The sequence below is a fragment of the Otolemur garnettii genome, unplaced genomic scaffold (assembly GCF_000181295.1).
Source record: "Otolemur garnettii isolate 467f Iridium unplaced genomic scaffold, OtoGar3 scaffold00140, whole genome shotgun sequence".
Lineage (NCBI taxonomy): Eukaryota > Metazoa > Chordata > Mammalia > Primates > Galagidae > Otolemur > Otolemur garnettii.
In genome coordinates, this window is record NW_003852535.1 from 292,831 (window position 1) to 309,826 (window position 16,996).

Sequence of the window (16,996 nt, forward strand, 5' to 3'; positions counted from 1 at the left end):
GGGCTGGGGATTCGAACCCGCCACCTTAGGAGTATGTGGCTGGCGCCTTAGCCGCTTGAGCCACAGGCGCTGAGCCCTTTTCACTTTTTCAAAGCTGAAAAGTCACAGCCTGCGCCAGGGTCAAGGGCGCTGAGACACACTTACCTTTAGCCTTCTGTCCTGTGGCTTCACAGCAGAAATGGAAGCTTTCCTTCCTGAACTGGCCCCTTTAAAATGCCTGGATTCTCCTGTTCCACAAGGCCTGCTTAAAGCTTCTGCACACACTGAACACACTGAACAAAGCCCTGCAGGGGACACAGTGAAGAGGAAAACTTTCAGGGAGCTGACAGTGTTCAGGGCCCGAGTGTTCACCTGAAAGAGCCAGCTCTGGTCCACACTGTCACCAGCACCAGCCAGGGCTCAACTGGGCTCACCCAGACGAGAGTCACACAGGTAGGGAAGGCTGCAAAGCCCAAACTGCTGAGCCACAGAGTATTTTGGTTATCACCGGCATAGCAAATCACCCTTGAACTTAGTGGCTTCAAACAGTAAGTCTTTGGATCATCTCTCATGCTAGCAATGACTTGGGCAGCAGGGTAGTCTGTTTAGAAATGTGTTACTCCCATGATTGGTAGAGACTGAAAAATAGAGACACACCCCCAACTGGATTTCAAGATGAAAAAGAATGACACAACTCAGAATTGGTGAAGGGGAGAGAGCTACTTCTAGAGGTCAGGTAGACCTAGAAGATGACCCAGCAGGTACTTGTAGGAATTTATCCTGGAAATATTCTGAGGGCTGTGTAAACACACATCAGAGTTTGCTGTATATACTTGCAAAATAATGTAAACAACTAAGTAACTATCAGTAAGAAAATCAGATAAAAAAGGACACATCCACCTACAATACTCAGCAACTGAAAAAGAACAAGCTTACTTTGTGTCAATAAGTCTGATGTCTTATTGGTGAGTTACAATGTATCTTTAAAATGACTCTTCAAAAGCAACACACCAGGCTCCACATACACCAGAGGTGGCAGGATCCCGCCTGCCAGACAACAATGACAACTACAACCAAAAAATACCCAGCTGAGGCAAGAGAATCGCTTGAGCTCAGGAGTTGGAGGTTGCTGTGAGCTATGACGCCACTGCACTCTACCCAGGGTGACACAGTGAGACTCTGTCTCAAAAAAAAAAAAAAAAAAAAAGGTGGCGCGGCGCCTGTGGCTACGGCGCCAGCCACATACACCTAAGGTGATGGGTTCGAATCCAGCCCAGGCCCGCCAAAAACAATAATGACGGCTGCAACCAAAAAATAGCTGGGTGTTGTGGCAGGTGCCTGTGGTCCCAGTTACTTGGGAGACTGAGGCAGGAGACTCGCTTGAGCCTAGAAGTTGGAGGTTGCTGTGAGCTGTGATGCCACAGCACTCTACCCAGGGCAACAGCTTGAGGCTCTGTCTCAAAAAAAAAAAAAAAAAGAAAGAAAGAAAGAAAAAGCAACATACCAAAACTTTAACCAGCATTGGAAATGCAGGTGTTTTTCCCTTTATTTTCCCCTAATTTTTCTAGTATAAATGCACTTATAAAATAATTATTAAAACAGTAACAAAAAGCTTTTTAGGCAGCTCTTAGAGTCTTAAGAGTCAGACTTAAGGGGGGTGGCTTTAATGAGAGTGTGTGCCCCACCCTACCCCAATACCCAAGGCATAGGGAGGCCAGCGTTTGGGGTGAACTTTGGGTTTATTTGCAGGTGTTTCCACTCATTGCCCCCCCCAAATCTGTGTGGTCACTCAGCTCTCATGTGTGACTGGCAAAGCTTCATTTGCTAAATTCAAGGACTGCTTCCTTTACCCTGTGACTCCTTCAAGGTCCTGGAGCTGGAGAGCTCTGGCCTAGGCAGGGGGCCAGCCTGGTTCACCTTAACAGAGTCAAGGATCCCTGCTGGGAAGTGGCAGTTTCTGAGGCCTCTAGAAACAGCCATGATCCCCAGGTGGAAGTAAATGCCCAGAGACCCTGATCATAAAAGGTAAATTTGGGGTTTGACAGAAGCTACAGGGCTTCTGCTTTCAAGTCACAGAATACATGCTCACTGGCTCGGCACCGTAGCTCACTGAGTAGGGTGCCAGCCACATACACAGAGGCTGATGGGTTCAAACCCAGCTGGGGCCATCTAAACAATGAAGACGGCAACCAAAAAATAGCTGGGCGTTTGTGGTGGGCATCTGTAGTCCCAGCTACTTGGGAGGCTGAGGCCAGAGAATTGCTTAAGCCCAAGAGTTTGAGGTTGCTATGAACTGTGATACCAGGGCACTCTACCCAGGGCAACACAGTGAAACTCTACCTAAAAAGAAAAAAAATGCTCACTGAAACACAAGTTTAAAAGTCAAAAGTGGCTCGGCGCCTGTGGCTTAAGTGGCTAAGGCACCAGCCACATACACCTAAGGTGGGGGGTTCAAATCCAGCCTGGGCCCGCCAAACAACAATGACAGCTAGCCAGGAAAAATAGCCAGGTGTGGTGGCAGGCGCCTGTGGTCCCAGTTACTTGGGAGGCTGAGGCAGGAGACTCGCTTGAGCCCAGGAGTTGGAGTTTACTATGAGCTGTGATTTCACAGCACTCTACCCAGGGGGACAGCTTGAGGGTCTGTCTCAAAAAAAAAAAAAAAGTCAAAAGTGAAAAAGGCCCTTCTCTCCTAACTCCTATCCATCCCCAGGAGTCATTAAATTTTGATGTAAATTCTTCCAGACTGTTCCACAAGTTATTATACAATATATACCCACTCTCCCTCTTTCAATTTCTTTTCAAAAATTTGTTCAAATCCAACTTGGTTTGCAACACACCTTGTTCACAGCTATTATGTAGATCTACTACATAAATCTACCGCTGGCTTTCTTTTTTTTATTAAAGCAGCAGGTGCACAGGAAGATTCTGTTAGAAATATCCCAAGTGGGTCAGCGCCTATAGCTCAACCGGCTAAGGCGCCAGCCACGTACACCTAAGGTGGCGGGTTCGAATCCCCAGCCCAGACCGCCAAACAACAATGACGGCTGCTGCAACCAAAAAATAGCCGGGCGTTGTGGCGGGCGCCTGTAGTCCCAGCTACTTGGGAGGCTGAGGCAGGAGACTCGCTTGAGCCCAGGAGTTGGAGGTTGCTGTGAGCTTTAATGCCACGGCACTCTACCCAGGGGGACAGCTTGAGGCTCTGTCTCAAAAAAAAAAAAAAGAAAAGAAATATCCCAAGAATTAATAGTGCTTGACTGTTTGAGTTTTCACCTTGCCAACCATCCTGGTTTTTCAAGAGAAGGTTATCATGCAGGTAGAATGACGTACAAACCTGCCAGCCTCCATCCCTCCTTCCTCTGGGCAGAAAGTCATCGTCGCAAAGAGCAAACTTACAATCAAAAGAAACCAGGAGGCCCTGTGTAATTCCTGCTCTCTGGTCAACCCTGATCCTCAGAGTGCGGTCCTGGGAGGCTGAGAACTCCCTTGTAGGCCCTTGCCGCACTTTCCACTACGCATCAAGGCCCGCACCCTGACACGGTCCTAGTAAAGCAATTCAGCTTCTCATCCCTGCTCCCAGCTTCTGGGCAAGAAGAGAGGGCTGCTCGGTAACTTCCTCAGTCAAAATTCCATCTGGGAGCCTGGAGATCACCCACCTGCCGCTAGGGCTCCGCGGCCCACCGCAGGGGAGCTCCAAGCACGCAGGGTCAGAGCGCCCCCAAGGGCCGCCTCGGGGTGAGCCTACGGGCGCCCCTGTACCTCCGGCCCTGCCTCAGCTGAGCACCAGCTACGCATCTAAGAGTAGGACCCTCTCCACCTGCGCGCGCTCCCTCCTCACCTGAGCACGGCCTCCTGCCCAAAGCGAACGCACCCCTTCCTACGCCCACCCCGACTCCGGCCCCTCACCTGCGCACGCGCCCCCTGTCCACCTGAGCACGGATTCGCCACCTCTCCTAGGAGCCCCCACCTCACCTGGACGCCCCTACCTGCATCGGTCTCACTGTGAGCCGCGCTGCGTTCCTCAGAGACCAGCGTCCAGCTCCAGCCCCAGTCCCCGCCGCTGGGGGCCTCCCGCAGTCCCGCCTCCGGTCTGACGTGCTGCGATCGACGACCAATCGCAAGAGGGTCTTGAGCGGGCCGCAGCCCTGCGCGCCGCGATTGGCCGAGGCGCCTGAGCTGACTCCCGGCCCACCTCCCGCGCCACTCGGCGGCGAGCAGAGGAAGATTGACTTCCTGGTCAGCCCCGCCTTCTCGCCTTCCAGACTTCTGGGGCCAGCCGGATCTCACCTGCACCACCGCGGAATCTCAAAGGCCCACGACTGAGCTAGCTTGCTGGGTCTGGAGAGAGTGAGGGCCGAGAACACCCGAGACGGGCTGGGATTGGGTGACAGGCCCCGTAGGCCACGCTGCGGACGCGCCTCGCTGACCCACAGACCTGGAGGGCGTGGGCCTCCTGGTGCCTCAGTTTCCTCCTCGCCCATGGCGCTTCAAGGGCACGCGACACACATTTATTGAGCATGGAGAGTGTGTCCAAGTGCTGTTCTAGGCCCTAGGGGCACAGCGATGAACACAACGGATAAAATGCCTGCTCTTGGGGCTCATCTTAGGGAAGGGGATCCTCAGTAAACACTTGAGTAAACAGGGTGGCCTACGGGGCCTGTCACTCTCCATGCACTCAATCAGGGAACCACACCATGCATTTAGGTTATGAATTTTTTCTTTTTGGTCTCCAATTTGTTGTGTGTTGAGGCTGTCATGACAGGAGGCAGCGCAATGTCACTGCGTCCTATTGTTGATAAGTTTGATCATAGTCGGGGTTTCTGCCAGAAGTCTCCATTTTTCCAGTTGTTCATGAGTGATTTTTAGGATAAGATACCGTGAGACTGTGTAAGTATGATATTCTCAAGAATCTGATTTCATCGTTCCTTCAGCATTTGTTAATAAAGTATTATTTATCAGACAGCCTTCTAAAGAATTTATTTTTATCAATATGGACTAATGGATGTTTTTTAACTCATGGAGTTCTGATCCTGTACTGTGTTGTCCCATAGTTGGGCAGTGGGAGCCCCTTCAAACTGGCCCCTTTGTTCAAATAGCATGTCCCCATCATTTTCTGAGAATGTACTTATTTTCTGGGATGACCAGATCTTCCAGGATACTCACATTCTCTGCCCTATGGTCGTGGTGATACTCAGTAAGGAGGTATGTAGCACTTTTTCTAGGTTAGGCTCCCGAACTTGATTGTTAGACCTCTTATAATGTTCTTATGCTTTTCTGGAGTTTCCAAATTGTGTGTCATGAACAAGAATTACTTTCTACACAGGAAAAAAGTGATTAAAATGTGAAAACAAGTATATGTATGACAGGGATACCACACATATCCTAGCAGGATGGTGAGACAGCTCCTTGTTCACACGGTAACATGGGTTCTCACCCCAGGTGGACTTAAGATGAAACTTGAAAAAGAAAAACTGAGAAGCTGACGGTAGAGAATTGGCTCACGTGCCTGGAGAAGAGATTTGGCAGTGTTTAGTAAAGCTGGACAGGTGCACACCCTAGTACTCAGCAAGGCTGCTGGAGAAATTGGCCTCCAAGGAGAACCCTGTAGGAATGGAAACAGCAGCGCTGTGGGCCCCTCGGCGCTCGCCTGTGCTTGCCTGTTGACAAAACACTAATAACTTCAATGCCCATCGGTTACTGAATGGATAAACTGTACTTAATTCCTACAGTGAAATAGCAAACTTCAGAATAATAATCTCGTACCACAGAAGAAGACAATCAAGTTACAGCAGCACACCAGAGTGAGGGGATTTATTTGGCCCTAGGGATAATTAATTGCTGTCTGTGGCGGCCAGGCAGATAGGGCAGGAACGCTCTTTGTCCTACACGTTTGTTCTTTGGTGTACTTGGAAGCTTTAAAAGCGCATGAAAATAAAACGTAGCTAAGCTGGTTGTAAGGAGAGGACATAGAATAAAATGAAAGGATGGCCGGGCCGCCTCCTACCTCTGCGCGCTTTGAAGCTTTAATGTCCGTGGGCGGGGCCGGTCTCGCCTTCACTAGTGGCTGGGCGGCCTCCTTGTTGCGCAGGCGCAGCCGTGATCCGGCCGCTTCTCCGAAAGAGTGGGCGAGAAGAAGGAGGGGCTATCCGCGGGGGGCGGGGCCTGCCTCTGCCGCTGAGGGGCTTTGCATTCCAGTTCCTGCGGGCTTCGCCTGGTGGGCGGGACAAGGGCCGGGCGATCCTTGGATGGGCGGGGCTATCTGCGAGCGGGGCGGGGCGAGAGCCCAGCTACCCGGAAGGTCGGGCGCCGGGCTGCTCACCTAGCATAGAGGATAGCAGTGAGTACTGTCGTCTGGCTTTCCTCCTTTCCTGGAGGCTGCGGCCAGGATGGGACGGAAGGTGACCGTGGCCACCTGTGCGCTCAACCAGTGGGCTCTGGACTTCGACGGCAATTTGCAAAGGATTTTAAAGAGTGAGTCTGGGGGCGGGGGCTGGCAAACGTCCGCTCTGGCCTGGCAGTGGCTTGCCGATGTCGGGCATACAGCCTTGATTAGAGAAACTCGCCGCCGTGGGCATGGGGACGGAAAAGATAATGAATAATGACCACACCGTGGTAAGTGCTCCGATGCTCCTTGGAATGCAGGCAGGGGTATCTACAGTTTCTGGGGACATGTGATATATAAGTCAGGGGTCGAAAAGGTCTGGAGGTGGAGGTGGGAGCGCTGAGGGTGAGCCTGTCGTCAGATATGTCTGGCATCCCACATGGCATAGCTGGGGCTGAACTGGCAGCCTTGGAGGTGTTTGGACTGGGTGGCTGACCACTAGGCTGACCACTGGGGAGGGTTTCCAGTTTCTGAGGGCCTTGCTGGTGGGTGGGCATAGGAAGAAGCCATCCCAAAAAGGGTAGTATAAGGCAGAGGGTAGTATAAGGTACAATAAGGCAGAGCTGCCAGCTTAGAGAATAAAGTGTGATTGTTGAGAAATCACCATTTTATTATGGTTCATATCAACTCACCTTGGAAAGTAAAGGTCAGACTATTATACCTAAACTGGGGCCACCATTGACAAACCTGCAGGTGTGGTCACCCCAGAACATCTTGTATGGGCTGCTTACTGTGAGAGTGTTTGCCAGCAGCAGTAAACACAGAATGTCTCCAGTGGTGGCATCTTATCCGCCATGTGTCTTGGACCTTCATCTTTTCTTTTTTTAAATATCAACCCACTTTCATCTCATCAGAGTTCAGAGCAAATCCAGTTGGTGTGAAGTGAGGCTTGGTGTCCAGAGCTAAGTCTCCACTCAGCTGGCTTCTCCTCTTTAGACCGCATGTCGGAAGCTGCCGCCCAAACCCAGTTAGTTGATGGTACCTGACACTGGTACTGCTGCAGGGTTATAAGCCTGCAAACTCCACCTTTTTCTGTAGATGACCTTGGGCATCTACTTGTTAATAAACTACCAGGGTGTGAATTTTTTCCCTTCCTCCTCCTCCTCCTCCTCCTCCTCCTCCTCCTCCCTGGTGCTAAGGGTCAGACCTGCGAGCCCTCCCTGTTTCTCATTCCCTGCGGGCGTGAGCAGCTGTGCACAGGTGTGCGCTGTCCTCTGCTGCCAGGCTACCAAGAAGGGCTGCATCGGGTCACAGGGCGTTTGGGTTTGGTTTTATCATACCTGCTGCAACAATGTGTTTCACCTGCCTGTGAACATATTGTAGGTGCTTGAAATTGCCCCCACCTTCTGTATTTCTACATATAGGTATTGAAATTGCCAAAAGCAAAGGAGCAAGATACAGGCTTGGACCAGAGTTGGAAATATGGTGAGAACAGACACACAAACACGCTGGGGTGGGTGGGTAGCAGTGAACTGCATTGTTTCTTACAGTAGTGCTTCTGACTCTGGCTGTCCAATATAATCGGAGGCTTCAGAAAAATACCAATCCCTGGGCCCTGGTTTTTGACTTGACTGGCCCACAGCCCTCACCCTCCCCAGCTCACCTGGGTTGTGTGTGGGCCTTGCCTGCTGTGCTTTCTCCGCAGTGGCTACGGATGCTGGGATCATTACTACGAGTCAGACACCCTCTTGCATTCGTTTCAAGTCCTGGCTGCCCTTCTGGACTCTCCTGTCACTCAGGACATCATCTGTGATGTAGGGATGTAAGTGGCCGTGTGAGCGTTTGGAAGGGTGAGCTCTGAAACCAGGGGAGTTTGAGGGTGTGATCTCTCCAGCACCATCCTGCACTCAGGGATGTGGAACGTGTCCAGAGATATAGAAGGCATCATATTGAGATAGGGTTTTGTTCCTATGTCAGCCCTCTCCCCTTCATTCCCCCCATGGAGGCAGCCCCTGGAAATAGTCTTTGGAAGCTCTGGTGTGCACATGAGCATGCTTTGCACAACGGGGGGATCAAGGTTTATCCTGTTGCATGCAGTGAGCTTTATTGTTTCATGGGGAGTCTCGTGGATGATCTCACATCCTCCACATTGGTATGATGGTTCTGTGGGTGTAGCCCCCCCGGCAGGACTAGCACGTGCTGGTCTGGTGTGCGTCTACACCACACTTTGCACAGCTGGTTCCCTACCGCTGGGCTTCACACCATGTCCATTTCTGCTCCTGCAGCTCTGCTTTATCTGGTGTGGAGGTGGCACCTTTGCTGGCTTTTTCTAAGCATTTGCCTTGCATTTACTGTCCTGCCATTTGTTTGTCCTGCTATGACATTTGTTTAGTAGCGTCTCTTCCCAGCAGTGCATAGATGGGAGTTTGAACCCAATTTGCTCATACTGATGATCGTTGATATCACCCATGATGATATCCATTGAGCACTCCCCACCAGGCCGCCTGACATGTCCAGCGTGGGTCACCTCATCTGTTGCTGAAACAGCAGGTTGTTAGAAAGGTGTCATAAGCACAAAGCATCATGTCTGGTCCTAGGAAGGTGCCAGTTTGGAACAGCGAATGGATTTGTTCTGTGCTGGAGCCTGGACCCAGAAGCCTGTGATGTGCTGGACCATGAGCAAAAGAAGTCAGGCTGGAGAGGCACAGGGCAGGGGACTAAGGCAGAGAGCCTGCACCTGGGGCCATTAGGGTCTCACAGACTTAAGTGCGTGAGAGAGAGTTGAGGAGCAGCCAAGGGGTGGGCAGAGGGGCGGCAGCCATGGAAATCCTGAGAACATTCCAGGAGGAATGGGAAGAGCCCTGAGGACTAACTTTGTCCTTAATTGAGAAGAATATCTTCCAGCCTTAGAGTCTATGTCACCTCCCTGGCAGAACCATTTTGGCTCATTTTTAAGTTTGAGAATGCCGCAGGAAAGCCTTGCTATTCCCTTCAAGTATCTGAGGAAACTTCATATTAAAAGGGAACATTTGATTGCGGAGCTTCAGCTGTCTGTTTTCACAGCCAGGCAGACAGATGCACACCTCCCCTCTCCCCTGCAGGCCTGTGATGCACCGGAATGTCCGCTACAATTGCAGAGTGATATTTCTCAACAGGTGGGTGTCCCCTGCCCTTGGAGGGTGACAAGTACCTCTCCCTGGTGTTCAGCTGGAGGGTTGGGGTAGCCTGTGGTAGTACCCTAACAGCCCATGGTCAAAAGGCAGCTTTTGGAAATACCCGGCCCTTTCAGGGCTGAGGGACCAAGCAGGTAATTTGAGGGACTTTGTCTCTCTAGGTCTCAAGCACCATTGGCACAAGCAGCATCAGGTTTTAGGAAGAGAGAGACCCAGACAGTGGGGTTTAGGGATGCACGTCCTGTTGCCAGATTCCAATCTAGATGAAAGAGGTCTCCTTATAGACCTGGTAATCAACTGCCATCAGAGTGCACACCTGCAGGGTCTGAGCTGCTGTCATCATCAGTAGTCAGAGATGGATGTAACTGTGGTACCCGTTCTGCAGACAGAAAATGAAGCCCAGAGAGGGAAAGAGAGTGGCTCAGGGGTACCCTGTTTTCAAGCTGGCTCCATGTGGCATCATCGCTCTTTGGTGGTGGTGGATACTAGCAATGGCACGTGCATCTCAGAAGCTTGGTGTGAGCTTCCACATCCCCTGCCCGCAGGAGGATTCTTCTCATCAGACCCAAGATGGCCTTGGCAAATGAAGGCAACTATCGCGAGCTACGCTGGTTTACCCCATGGTTCAGGAGGCGGTGAGTTGCGGGTGCACAGGAGTGTGATTTGTGACTGGTCCTTGGATGTTGATTAAGCTCATTTGCCATGTTGAGCCTGGGTCCCACAGCATGGAAGGAGACGTGATAGACCCTGGGACCAGGTGCCATTTGGACATGGCTTTCTTGATGCTGTTGATTAAATTGTAGCCAAGTCCATTACAGATCACAGATTCTACCAGTCCTCAATCAGTGATCGGCAATCATTTTGAGGGAAATGTCTCTTCCATCTTGAATAATCCTGTGTATCAGGGTTTCTCACCTCCAGCCCAGTTGACACGTGGGGATGGATCATTGTTTTGTTACTGGGGGGACGTCCTGTGCATTGTAAGGCAGTTGGCAACATCCCTAATCTCCCCATAGGTGCCCACCAATGCGACAACCAAAAATGTCTCCAGACATTGCCAGAAATCCCATGAGGGGCAAAATTGCCCTTTCTTGAGAAATTCTGTTCTGTATTTTTACAGTTATTCCTACTTGTTTATTGTTGTTACTGTTGTAAATGGACCATTTAGCAGAATATTTTTAAGGGGCTAATATCTTTATGTAGGAAAATTTCTCATTTTTGTGTGTTGCTTCTGGAATCGACCACCTAACTAAACTCTTTTATTATGTCTAGTAGTTATTCTCTGGAGTTTCTTGGATTTTCTTTTAAGTAGAAATTATGGTCTCCTTTTGCTGGGCACAGTGGCTCACACCTGTAATACTAGCACTCTGGGAGGCTGAGGCAGGTGGATTGCTTGAGCTCATGAGTTTGAAACCAGCCTGAGCAAAAGCAAGATTCCGGTTTGACTAAAAATACAAAAACTGAGGCAAGAAGATTGCTTGAGCCCAAGTTGGAGGTTGCTGTGAACTATTATGCCATGGTATTCTACCCAGGGCGACAGCTTGAGACTCTGTCTCAAAAAAAAAAAAAAAATTATATATAATGTGTAACTAGTTTTATTTTTCCTTTCCAAGTTTACCCCTCTCAGTTCTTTTTCTTTTTTTTATTGTTAGGGATTCATTGAAAGTACAAAGAACCAGGTTACACTAATTGCATTTGTCAGGCGAAGCCCCTCTTATAAATATGCTCCTCCCCCAAGAGGTCAGTTTATTTTCTTAACTTGTATTAGCTAACATTTCTGGAATGATAGTCTACATAATCTCTATGACAAAATTCTTTTTTTTTTTTTAGAGACAGAGTCTCACTTTCTCACATGTAGTAGAGTACCTTGGCATCACAGCTCACAGCAACCTCCAGCTCTTGGGCTTAAGCGATTCTCTTGCCTGAGGCTCTTGGGTAGCTGGAACTACAGGCACCTGCCACAACGCCAGGCTGTTTTTTGTTGCAGTTTGGCCAGGGCTGGGTTCGAACCCACCACCCTCGGTTTGTGGGGCTGGCGCCCTACCCACTGAGCCATAGGCACCGTCTATGACAAAATTCTTTGGGACGTTTTGTCTTTTTCCTGACTTTACTTGGAAAGCTCTTTATGTTTCTGCATTGGGTTTCAGGTTTATACCCACCTCTAGCTACTTTTCTTTGAATTTTTTTTTTCAATTAATTGAGAATAGATGTTGAGTTTATGAAATGTCTTTTTAACATATATTAAGATGAATATAGATCATTTCTCAGAAAAAGCCATCTTTTGATCTCCTAGGCTGAGCTTCCATACTCGGGTTCCTTGGACTTTTACTTTACATGAGCCCTGATCTTCAGCCTGAAGACCAACCTTCCTACCCCCTTTCCCCAGCCTGGTGTTCTAGCACCTGGTGTCTCTCTGGTGCTGACTCTGGTCTCTACTGGGATGACGTGCATGGTCCAGGTATCAGCTGCTTCCAGCTGTGTCTCAGCCCACTCTAGAACCTGGTGCTGCCCACATGGATTGCTCCAGGCCTCTGCAGGGTGAGCAAGCTCAGTGCTCAATGTTAGTCCCTCCTGCAGGCACCAGCATTGTACTCTAGTCCTTTCTTCCCACAGAGGTGGAAAGGATGTCTCTCATCTCCCCTTACAGTTCATGTCCCATCTTTCAGGTAGAACTATTGGCAACTCTTAACTGCTGTTCACCCCTTTGCTGCTTTGGCTTTTCTAGAGATTCAGCAGTTCAGGCACCTGAATGACCCTCACAAGCTATAACTATTAAGATGCTGGAAATAGTGAATCTGCGTTTATATCTTATATCCAAATATGCACCACTGAGCTGGTATGAAAGTATGGAATAAATGGAGTCTATAAAAACAAAATGAAACCATGTACCCTAAGATAAGCAAGTGCAAAGCTGAATTTTTCCCTGAGGGCTTTTCTAAGCCTGGAGACCTTGAGGGTTAGTATTGACAACTTTGTGAAACTGTGAGAGACAGGAGATAATGCCCAAAGACCACACATACTCCAAGGTGGCAGGTTCACACCTGGCCCGGCCAGCTAAAAAAACAACACTGCGGCTCATCGCCTGTGGCTCAACCGGCTAAGGCACCAGCCACATACACTTGAGCTGGTGGGTTTGAATCCAGCCCGGACCCACTAAACAACAATGACAGTTGCAACCAAAAAATAGCTGGGCACTGTGGTGGGCGCCTGTGGTCCCAGCAACTTGGGAGGCTGAGATAGGAGACTAGCTTGAGCCCAGGAGTTGGAGGTTGCTGTGAGCTGTGATGCTACAGCACTCTACCCAGGGCAACAGCTTGAGGCTCTGTCTCAAAAAAAGAAAACAACACTGCAACTACAACAACAACAACAAAAAAAAAATAGCCAGACGTTGTGGCTGGCACCTGTAGTCCCAAGTACTTAGGAGGTTGAGTTAAGAGAATCACTTAAGCCCAAAAAAAGTTTGAGGTTGCAGTGAGCTGTGATGCCACAGCTCTTTACCCAGGGCAACAACTTGAGACTCTGTCTCAAAAAAAAAAAAAAAGGATAGAAAGAAAATGTAAGAAGAGGCTCAGTGCCTGTAGCTCAGTGGCTAGGATGCTAGCCACATACACTGGAACTGGTGGGGTCAGATCCAGCCCGGGCCTGCCAAACAATAATGACAACTACAACAACAAGATAGCCAGGCATTGTGGCAGGCGCCTGTAGTCCCAGCTACTCAGGAGGCTGAGGCAAGAGGATCGCTTAAGCCCAGGAGTTTGAGATTGCTGTGAGCTATGGTGCCATGGCCCTCTACCCAGGGGTGACAAAGTGAGACTCTGTCTCAAAAACAAAAAAGAAACCTGACAAGAGTACCCAAGAAAAAAGAAGAAAAAGCATCTATGACAATACTAGGGATAATTAAAGAAATGTCACCAGAGGATACAGAGAATAAATAGATAAAGGGAGGATGAAAGCTGGTATATTCCAATAAATAGGAAAACTCAGATTAAATGAATACTTCCTTAAAAAATATGGCTGCCTGAGGGGGTAGAGCAATGAAGGACCAGAAGGATTGTTCAGGTAAGTTCTCCTAGAATGACTGGGGAAAAAGAGAAAACCCAGCTATACTTGGCATGGGGACCTCACCCAGAGTCATACCTCAGGGAGCACAGTGAGGAGGTAGTGAGCGGGATGTAGCCTATAATACAGAGCAGTAGAAATCTGATGAATTAGGCAAGTGATTATGACTGGCTGGGATCAGCTGGCCCCCATGGAGGTCCAGAATGGGAGGAAGTCTTTCTGGAGTTTTCAGTTGTTGGGGGAAGCTGTGCATTGAGTGGAAAGCTTGGAAGAGTGGGCAGACTCAAACAGTATACAGCAATTAAATTTGAATGCTGGTTGGAGTGGATTTGCCATAGGTTTGGTGACTAGTAAGGCAGACATACTGAGAAGGTCTCAGCAGCCAGGGGGCTGACATTGTGGGAAGGTCACAAGACGGTCTTAGCAGGGTCCTAAAACATAGCCATCTTAATTCCACCTGCCACGATCAGAACTCCATTCTTGAGACTAGCTGAGGGACTCCTGCACCCCCACGGGAACTGGAGTCAGGGGACACTGTGAGACCTGCCCCTGAAGGATTCTTGTGAGCTTTAAAATCCCAACCCAGCAGGGTCTGAATGCTTAGGAAATAATCAGGCGATCACCAGAGGCAACTAAGTTTGGAATAAGAACCATAGAGATTACTGGCTGTGCTCTCTGTCTCCTAAAACACCACAGCACTGCCTGGTGACATATTGCAACTTATTGTCATCAAGAGCGGGGACTTCTGTTTATTTGGCCATGAGAAAGAGTTGGGTTTTTCCCAGGCTTAGGCCACTTCAAGACATAAGCTCTGAGACAAGGTAATTTGAAGCAAAGGAGGCAGTGAGAAGGAAAAAGGAGGATAAGGAAGTGAACAAGAAAAAAGAACACATGAGGAGGAACCAACAAAAAATTCGGGAACATGAAAAACCAAAACAGAGGAACTCCCCCAAGGGACCATGAGGCAGCTACTGCAGAACACTCCACCTGTAAAGAATTAGTGGACTTGACAGAAAGAGAATTTAAAATATGGATGATAAAGACAATAAAAGGAATGGACAAGAAAATGGAAAGACAGAACCAAAAGTCAGCTGAGAAGTATGTAGAATATAGAAAGGAAATGGCGGAGCTTAAGGAAATGAAGGAGACAATCAGGGAATGTAAAGATGCAGCAGAAAGTATCACAAATGGGTTAGACCACGGAGAAGAAAGAACCTCAGAGCTAGAGGATAAAGTTTTTGAGTTAACCCAGGTAGTTAAAGAGATAGAAAAGATAAGAGAGAAAGAAGAACAGGCACTTATATGAGATTCCATGAAGTGTTAAACATATGAATAATAGGGATTTCTGAGGGAGAAAAATATTGTCCCAAAGGAATGGAAGCCGTACTGGAGGCTATCATAAATGAAAACTTCCCAAATTTTACTAAAGACCCCAACACACTCTTTTCAGATGGATATTGAACCCCAGCTCATCTCAACTCAATCAGAGCCTCCCTAAGACATATTGTAATGAACCTGTCCAAAATCAAGATGAAAGAAAAAATTCTGCAAGCAGCCAGGAGTAAGTGCCAACTGACTTACAAAGGCACAACCACTAGGATGACAAAGGCACAGCCACTAGGTTTTCAACTGAAACCTTCCAAGCCAGAAGAGTATGGTCATCCACCTTCAACATTCTTAAACAAAATAATTTTTCAGCCCAGAATTCTATATCCTGCTAAACTAAGCTTCAAAATTGATGGATCTTGGCTCGGTGCTGGTGGCTCAAGCGGCTAAGGCACCAGCCACATATACCTAAGCTGGCAGGTTCAAATCCAGCCCAGGCCTGCCAAACAACAATGATGGCTGCAACCAAAAAATAGCTGGGTGTTATGGCAGGCACCTGTAGTCCTAGCTACCTGAGAGGTGGAGGCAGGAGAATCACTTGAGTCCAGGAGTTGGAGATTGCTGTGAGCTGTGATGCCATGGCACTCTACCCAGGGTAACAGCTTGAGGCTCTGTCTCAAAAAAAAAAAAAAAGTTTATGGATCTTTTGCAGATACAGAAGCACTGAGGAAATTTACCACAAGACCAACTCTACAGGAAATACTTAGACCTATTGTCAACACTGACCACCACAATGGACCACTAGTAAATACTCAGAAGCTAAAGGTCAAAACTTAGCACGATGCCCAAAGGATAAAGCTACATAACAAACTTTCACAAAATAAGATGAATAGAACTCCACCACACTTACCAATTCTCTCAATACATGTCAATAGACTGAATTCACCACTGAAGAGGCATAGGCTGGCCGATTGGATAAAAGAGCACAAGCCATCCATATGCTGTCTCCAGGAGACACACCTCGCCTTGAAGGACAAATCAAGACTCAGGGTTAAGGGATGGAAAACAGTATTTTAAGTAAATGGAAATCAGAAGAAAGGAGGGGTGACATTCTTATTTTCAGATACAAGCAGATTTAAGGCAACTAAAGTTAAGAAAGACAAAAATGGACACTTTATACTGGTCAAAGAAATACAAAAGAAAGACATTTCAATTTTAAATATTTATGCATCCAACTGAAATCTCCCAGATTTATGAAACAGACCTTGATGGGTCTGAGCAATATGATATCCCATAACACCATAATAGTCGGGGACTTAAATACCCATGTGACAGAACTGGACAGATCGTCTAAACAGAACCTAAACAAAGATACAGAGGACTTAAATGTGACCCTAAAACAAATGGGATTAATAGACATATACAGAGCACATCCCCCCAAAGCTAAAGAATAGACATTTTTCTCATCAGCCCATGGTATGTACTCCAAAATCAACCACATCGTGGGACACAAATCAAACCTTAGCAAAAATAAAAGAATAGAAATTACACCTTGTATCTTCTCAGACCACAAGGCAATAAAGATGAAACTAAACTTCAACAAAAATGTTTATCCCCACACTGACTTGGAAATTAAACAACCTTATGAGGAAAGATAGTTGGGTTCAGGAAGAAGTCAAAGAAAAAAATTATTAAATTCCTCAAACATAACAACAATGAAGACACAAGTTACCAGAACCTGTGGGATACAGCAAAAGCAGTCTTAAGAGAAATTTATCACATTAGCTGCCTACATTTGAAAAACAGAAAGAGAGTACATCAACAAACTCACAAACCGTCTTATGTAATTGGAAAAAGAACAATCTAATCCCAAACCCAGGAGAAGAAAAGAAATAACCAAAATTAAATCAATGAAATTGAAAACAAGAATCATTCAGAAAATTAATGAAACAAAAGCTGGTTTTTCAAACAAATAAATAAAATTGATAACCTTTGGCCAGATTAAAAGAAACGGAAAAGTAAAATCTCGAATAACCTCAATCAGAAACTATAAAGAGGGGGAGAGGGGAGGAGAGAGGGAGATGGGGGGGGTCATGGTGGAACACATTCTTCTTAATAAAACTTCACAAGAATGGAGAAA

At 47.7% G+C, this 16,996-nt stretch overlaps 2 protein-coding genes across 4 annotated transcripts in view; one reads left to right on the forward strand and one right to left on the reverse strand.

The window, feature by feature from the left end:
- Window positions 1-4,043, reverse strand: part of DHCR7 (7-dehydrocholesterol reductase) — a 16,336-nt gene extending 12,293 nt beyond the window's left edge. The window contains exons 1-2 of one of the 3 annotated variants that reach the window (XM_003798576.3): window positions 3,963-4,043; window positions 145-284 (exon numbers count right to left, since the gene is read on the reverse strand). The gene's annotated coding sequence lies outside the window, so the exon portion shown is untranslated. The other 2 variants (XM_023518474.1, XM_012810719.2) reach the window with 2 other exon arrangements.
- A 2,231-nt stretch (window positions 4,044-6,274) lies between these two features.
- NADSYN1 (NAD synthetase 1) overlaps window positions 6,275-16,996 on the forward strand; it is a 41,533-nt gene continuing 30,811 nt past the window's right edge. The window contains exons 1-5 of the mRNA XM_003798758.3: window positions 6,275-6,447; window positions 7,723-7,783; window positions 8,004-8,120; window positions 9,400-9,453; window positions 10,017-10,106. Coding sequence (XP_003798806.1) covers window positions 6,363-6,447; window positions 7,723-7,783; window positions 8,004-8,120; window positions 9,400-9,453; window positions 10,017-10,106 — 407 coding nt within the window. The 5' untranslated portion in view covers window positions 6,275-6,362. The remainder of the gene's footprint in view (window positions 6,448-7,722; window positions 7,784-8,003; window positions 8,121-9,399; window positions 9,454-10,016; window positions 10,107-16,996) is intronic.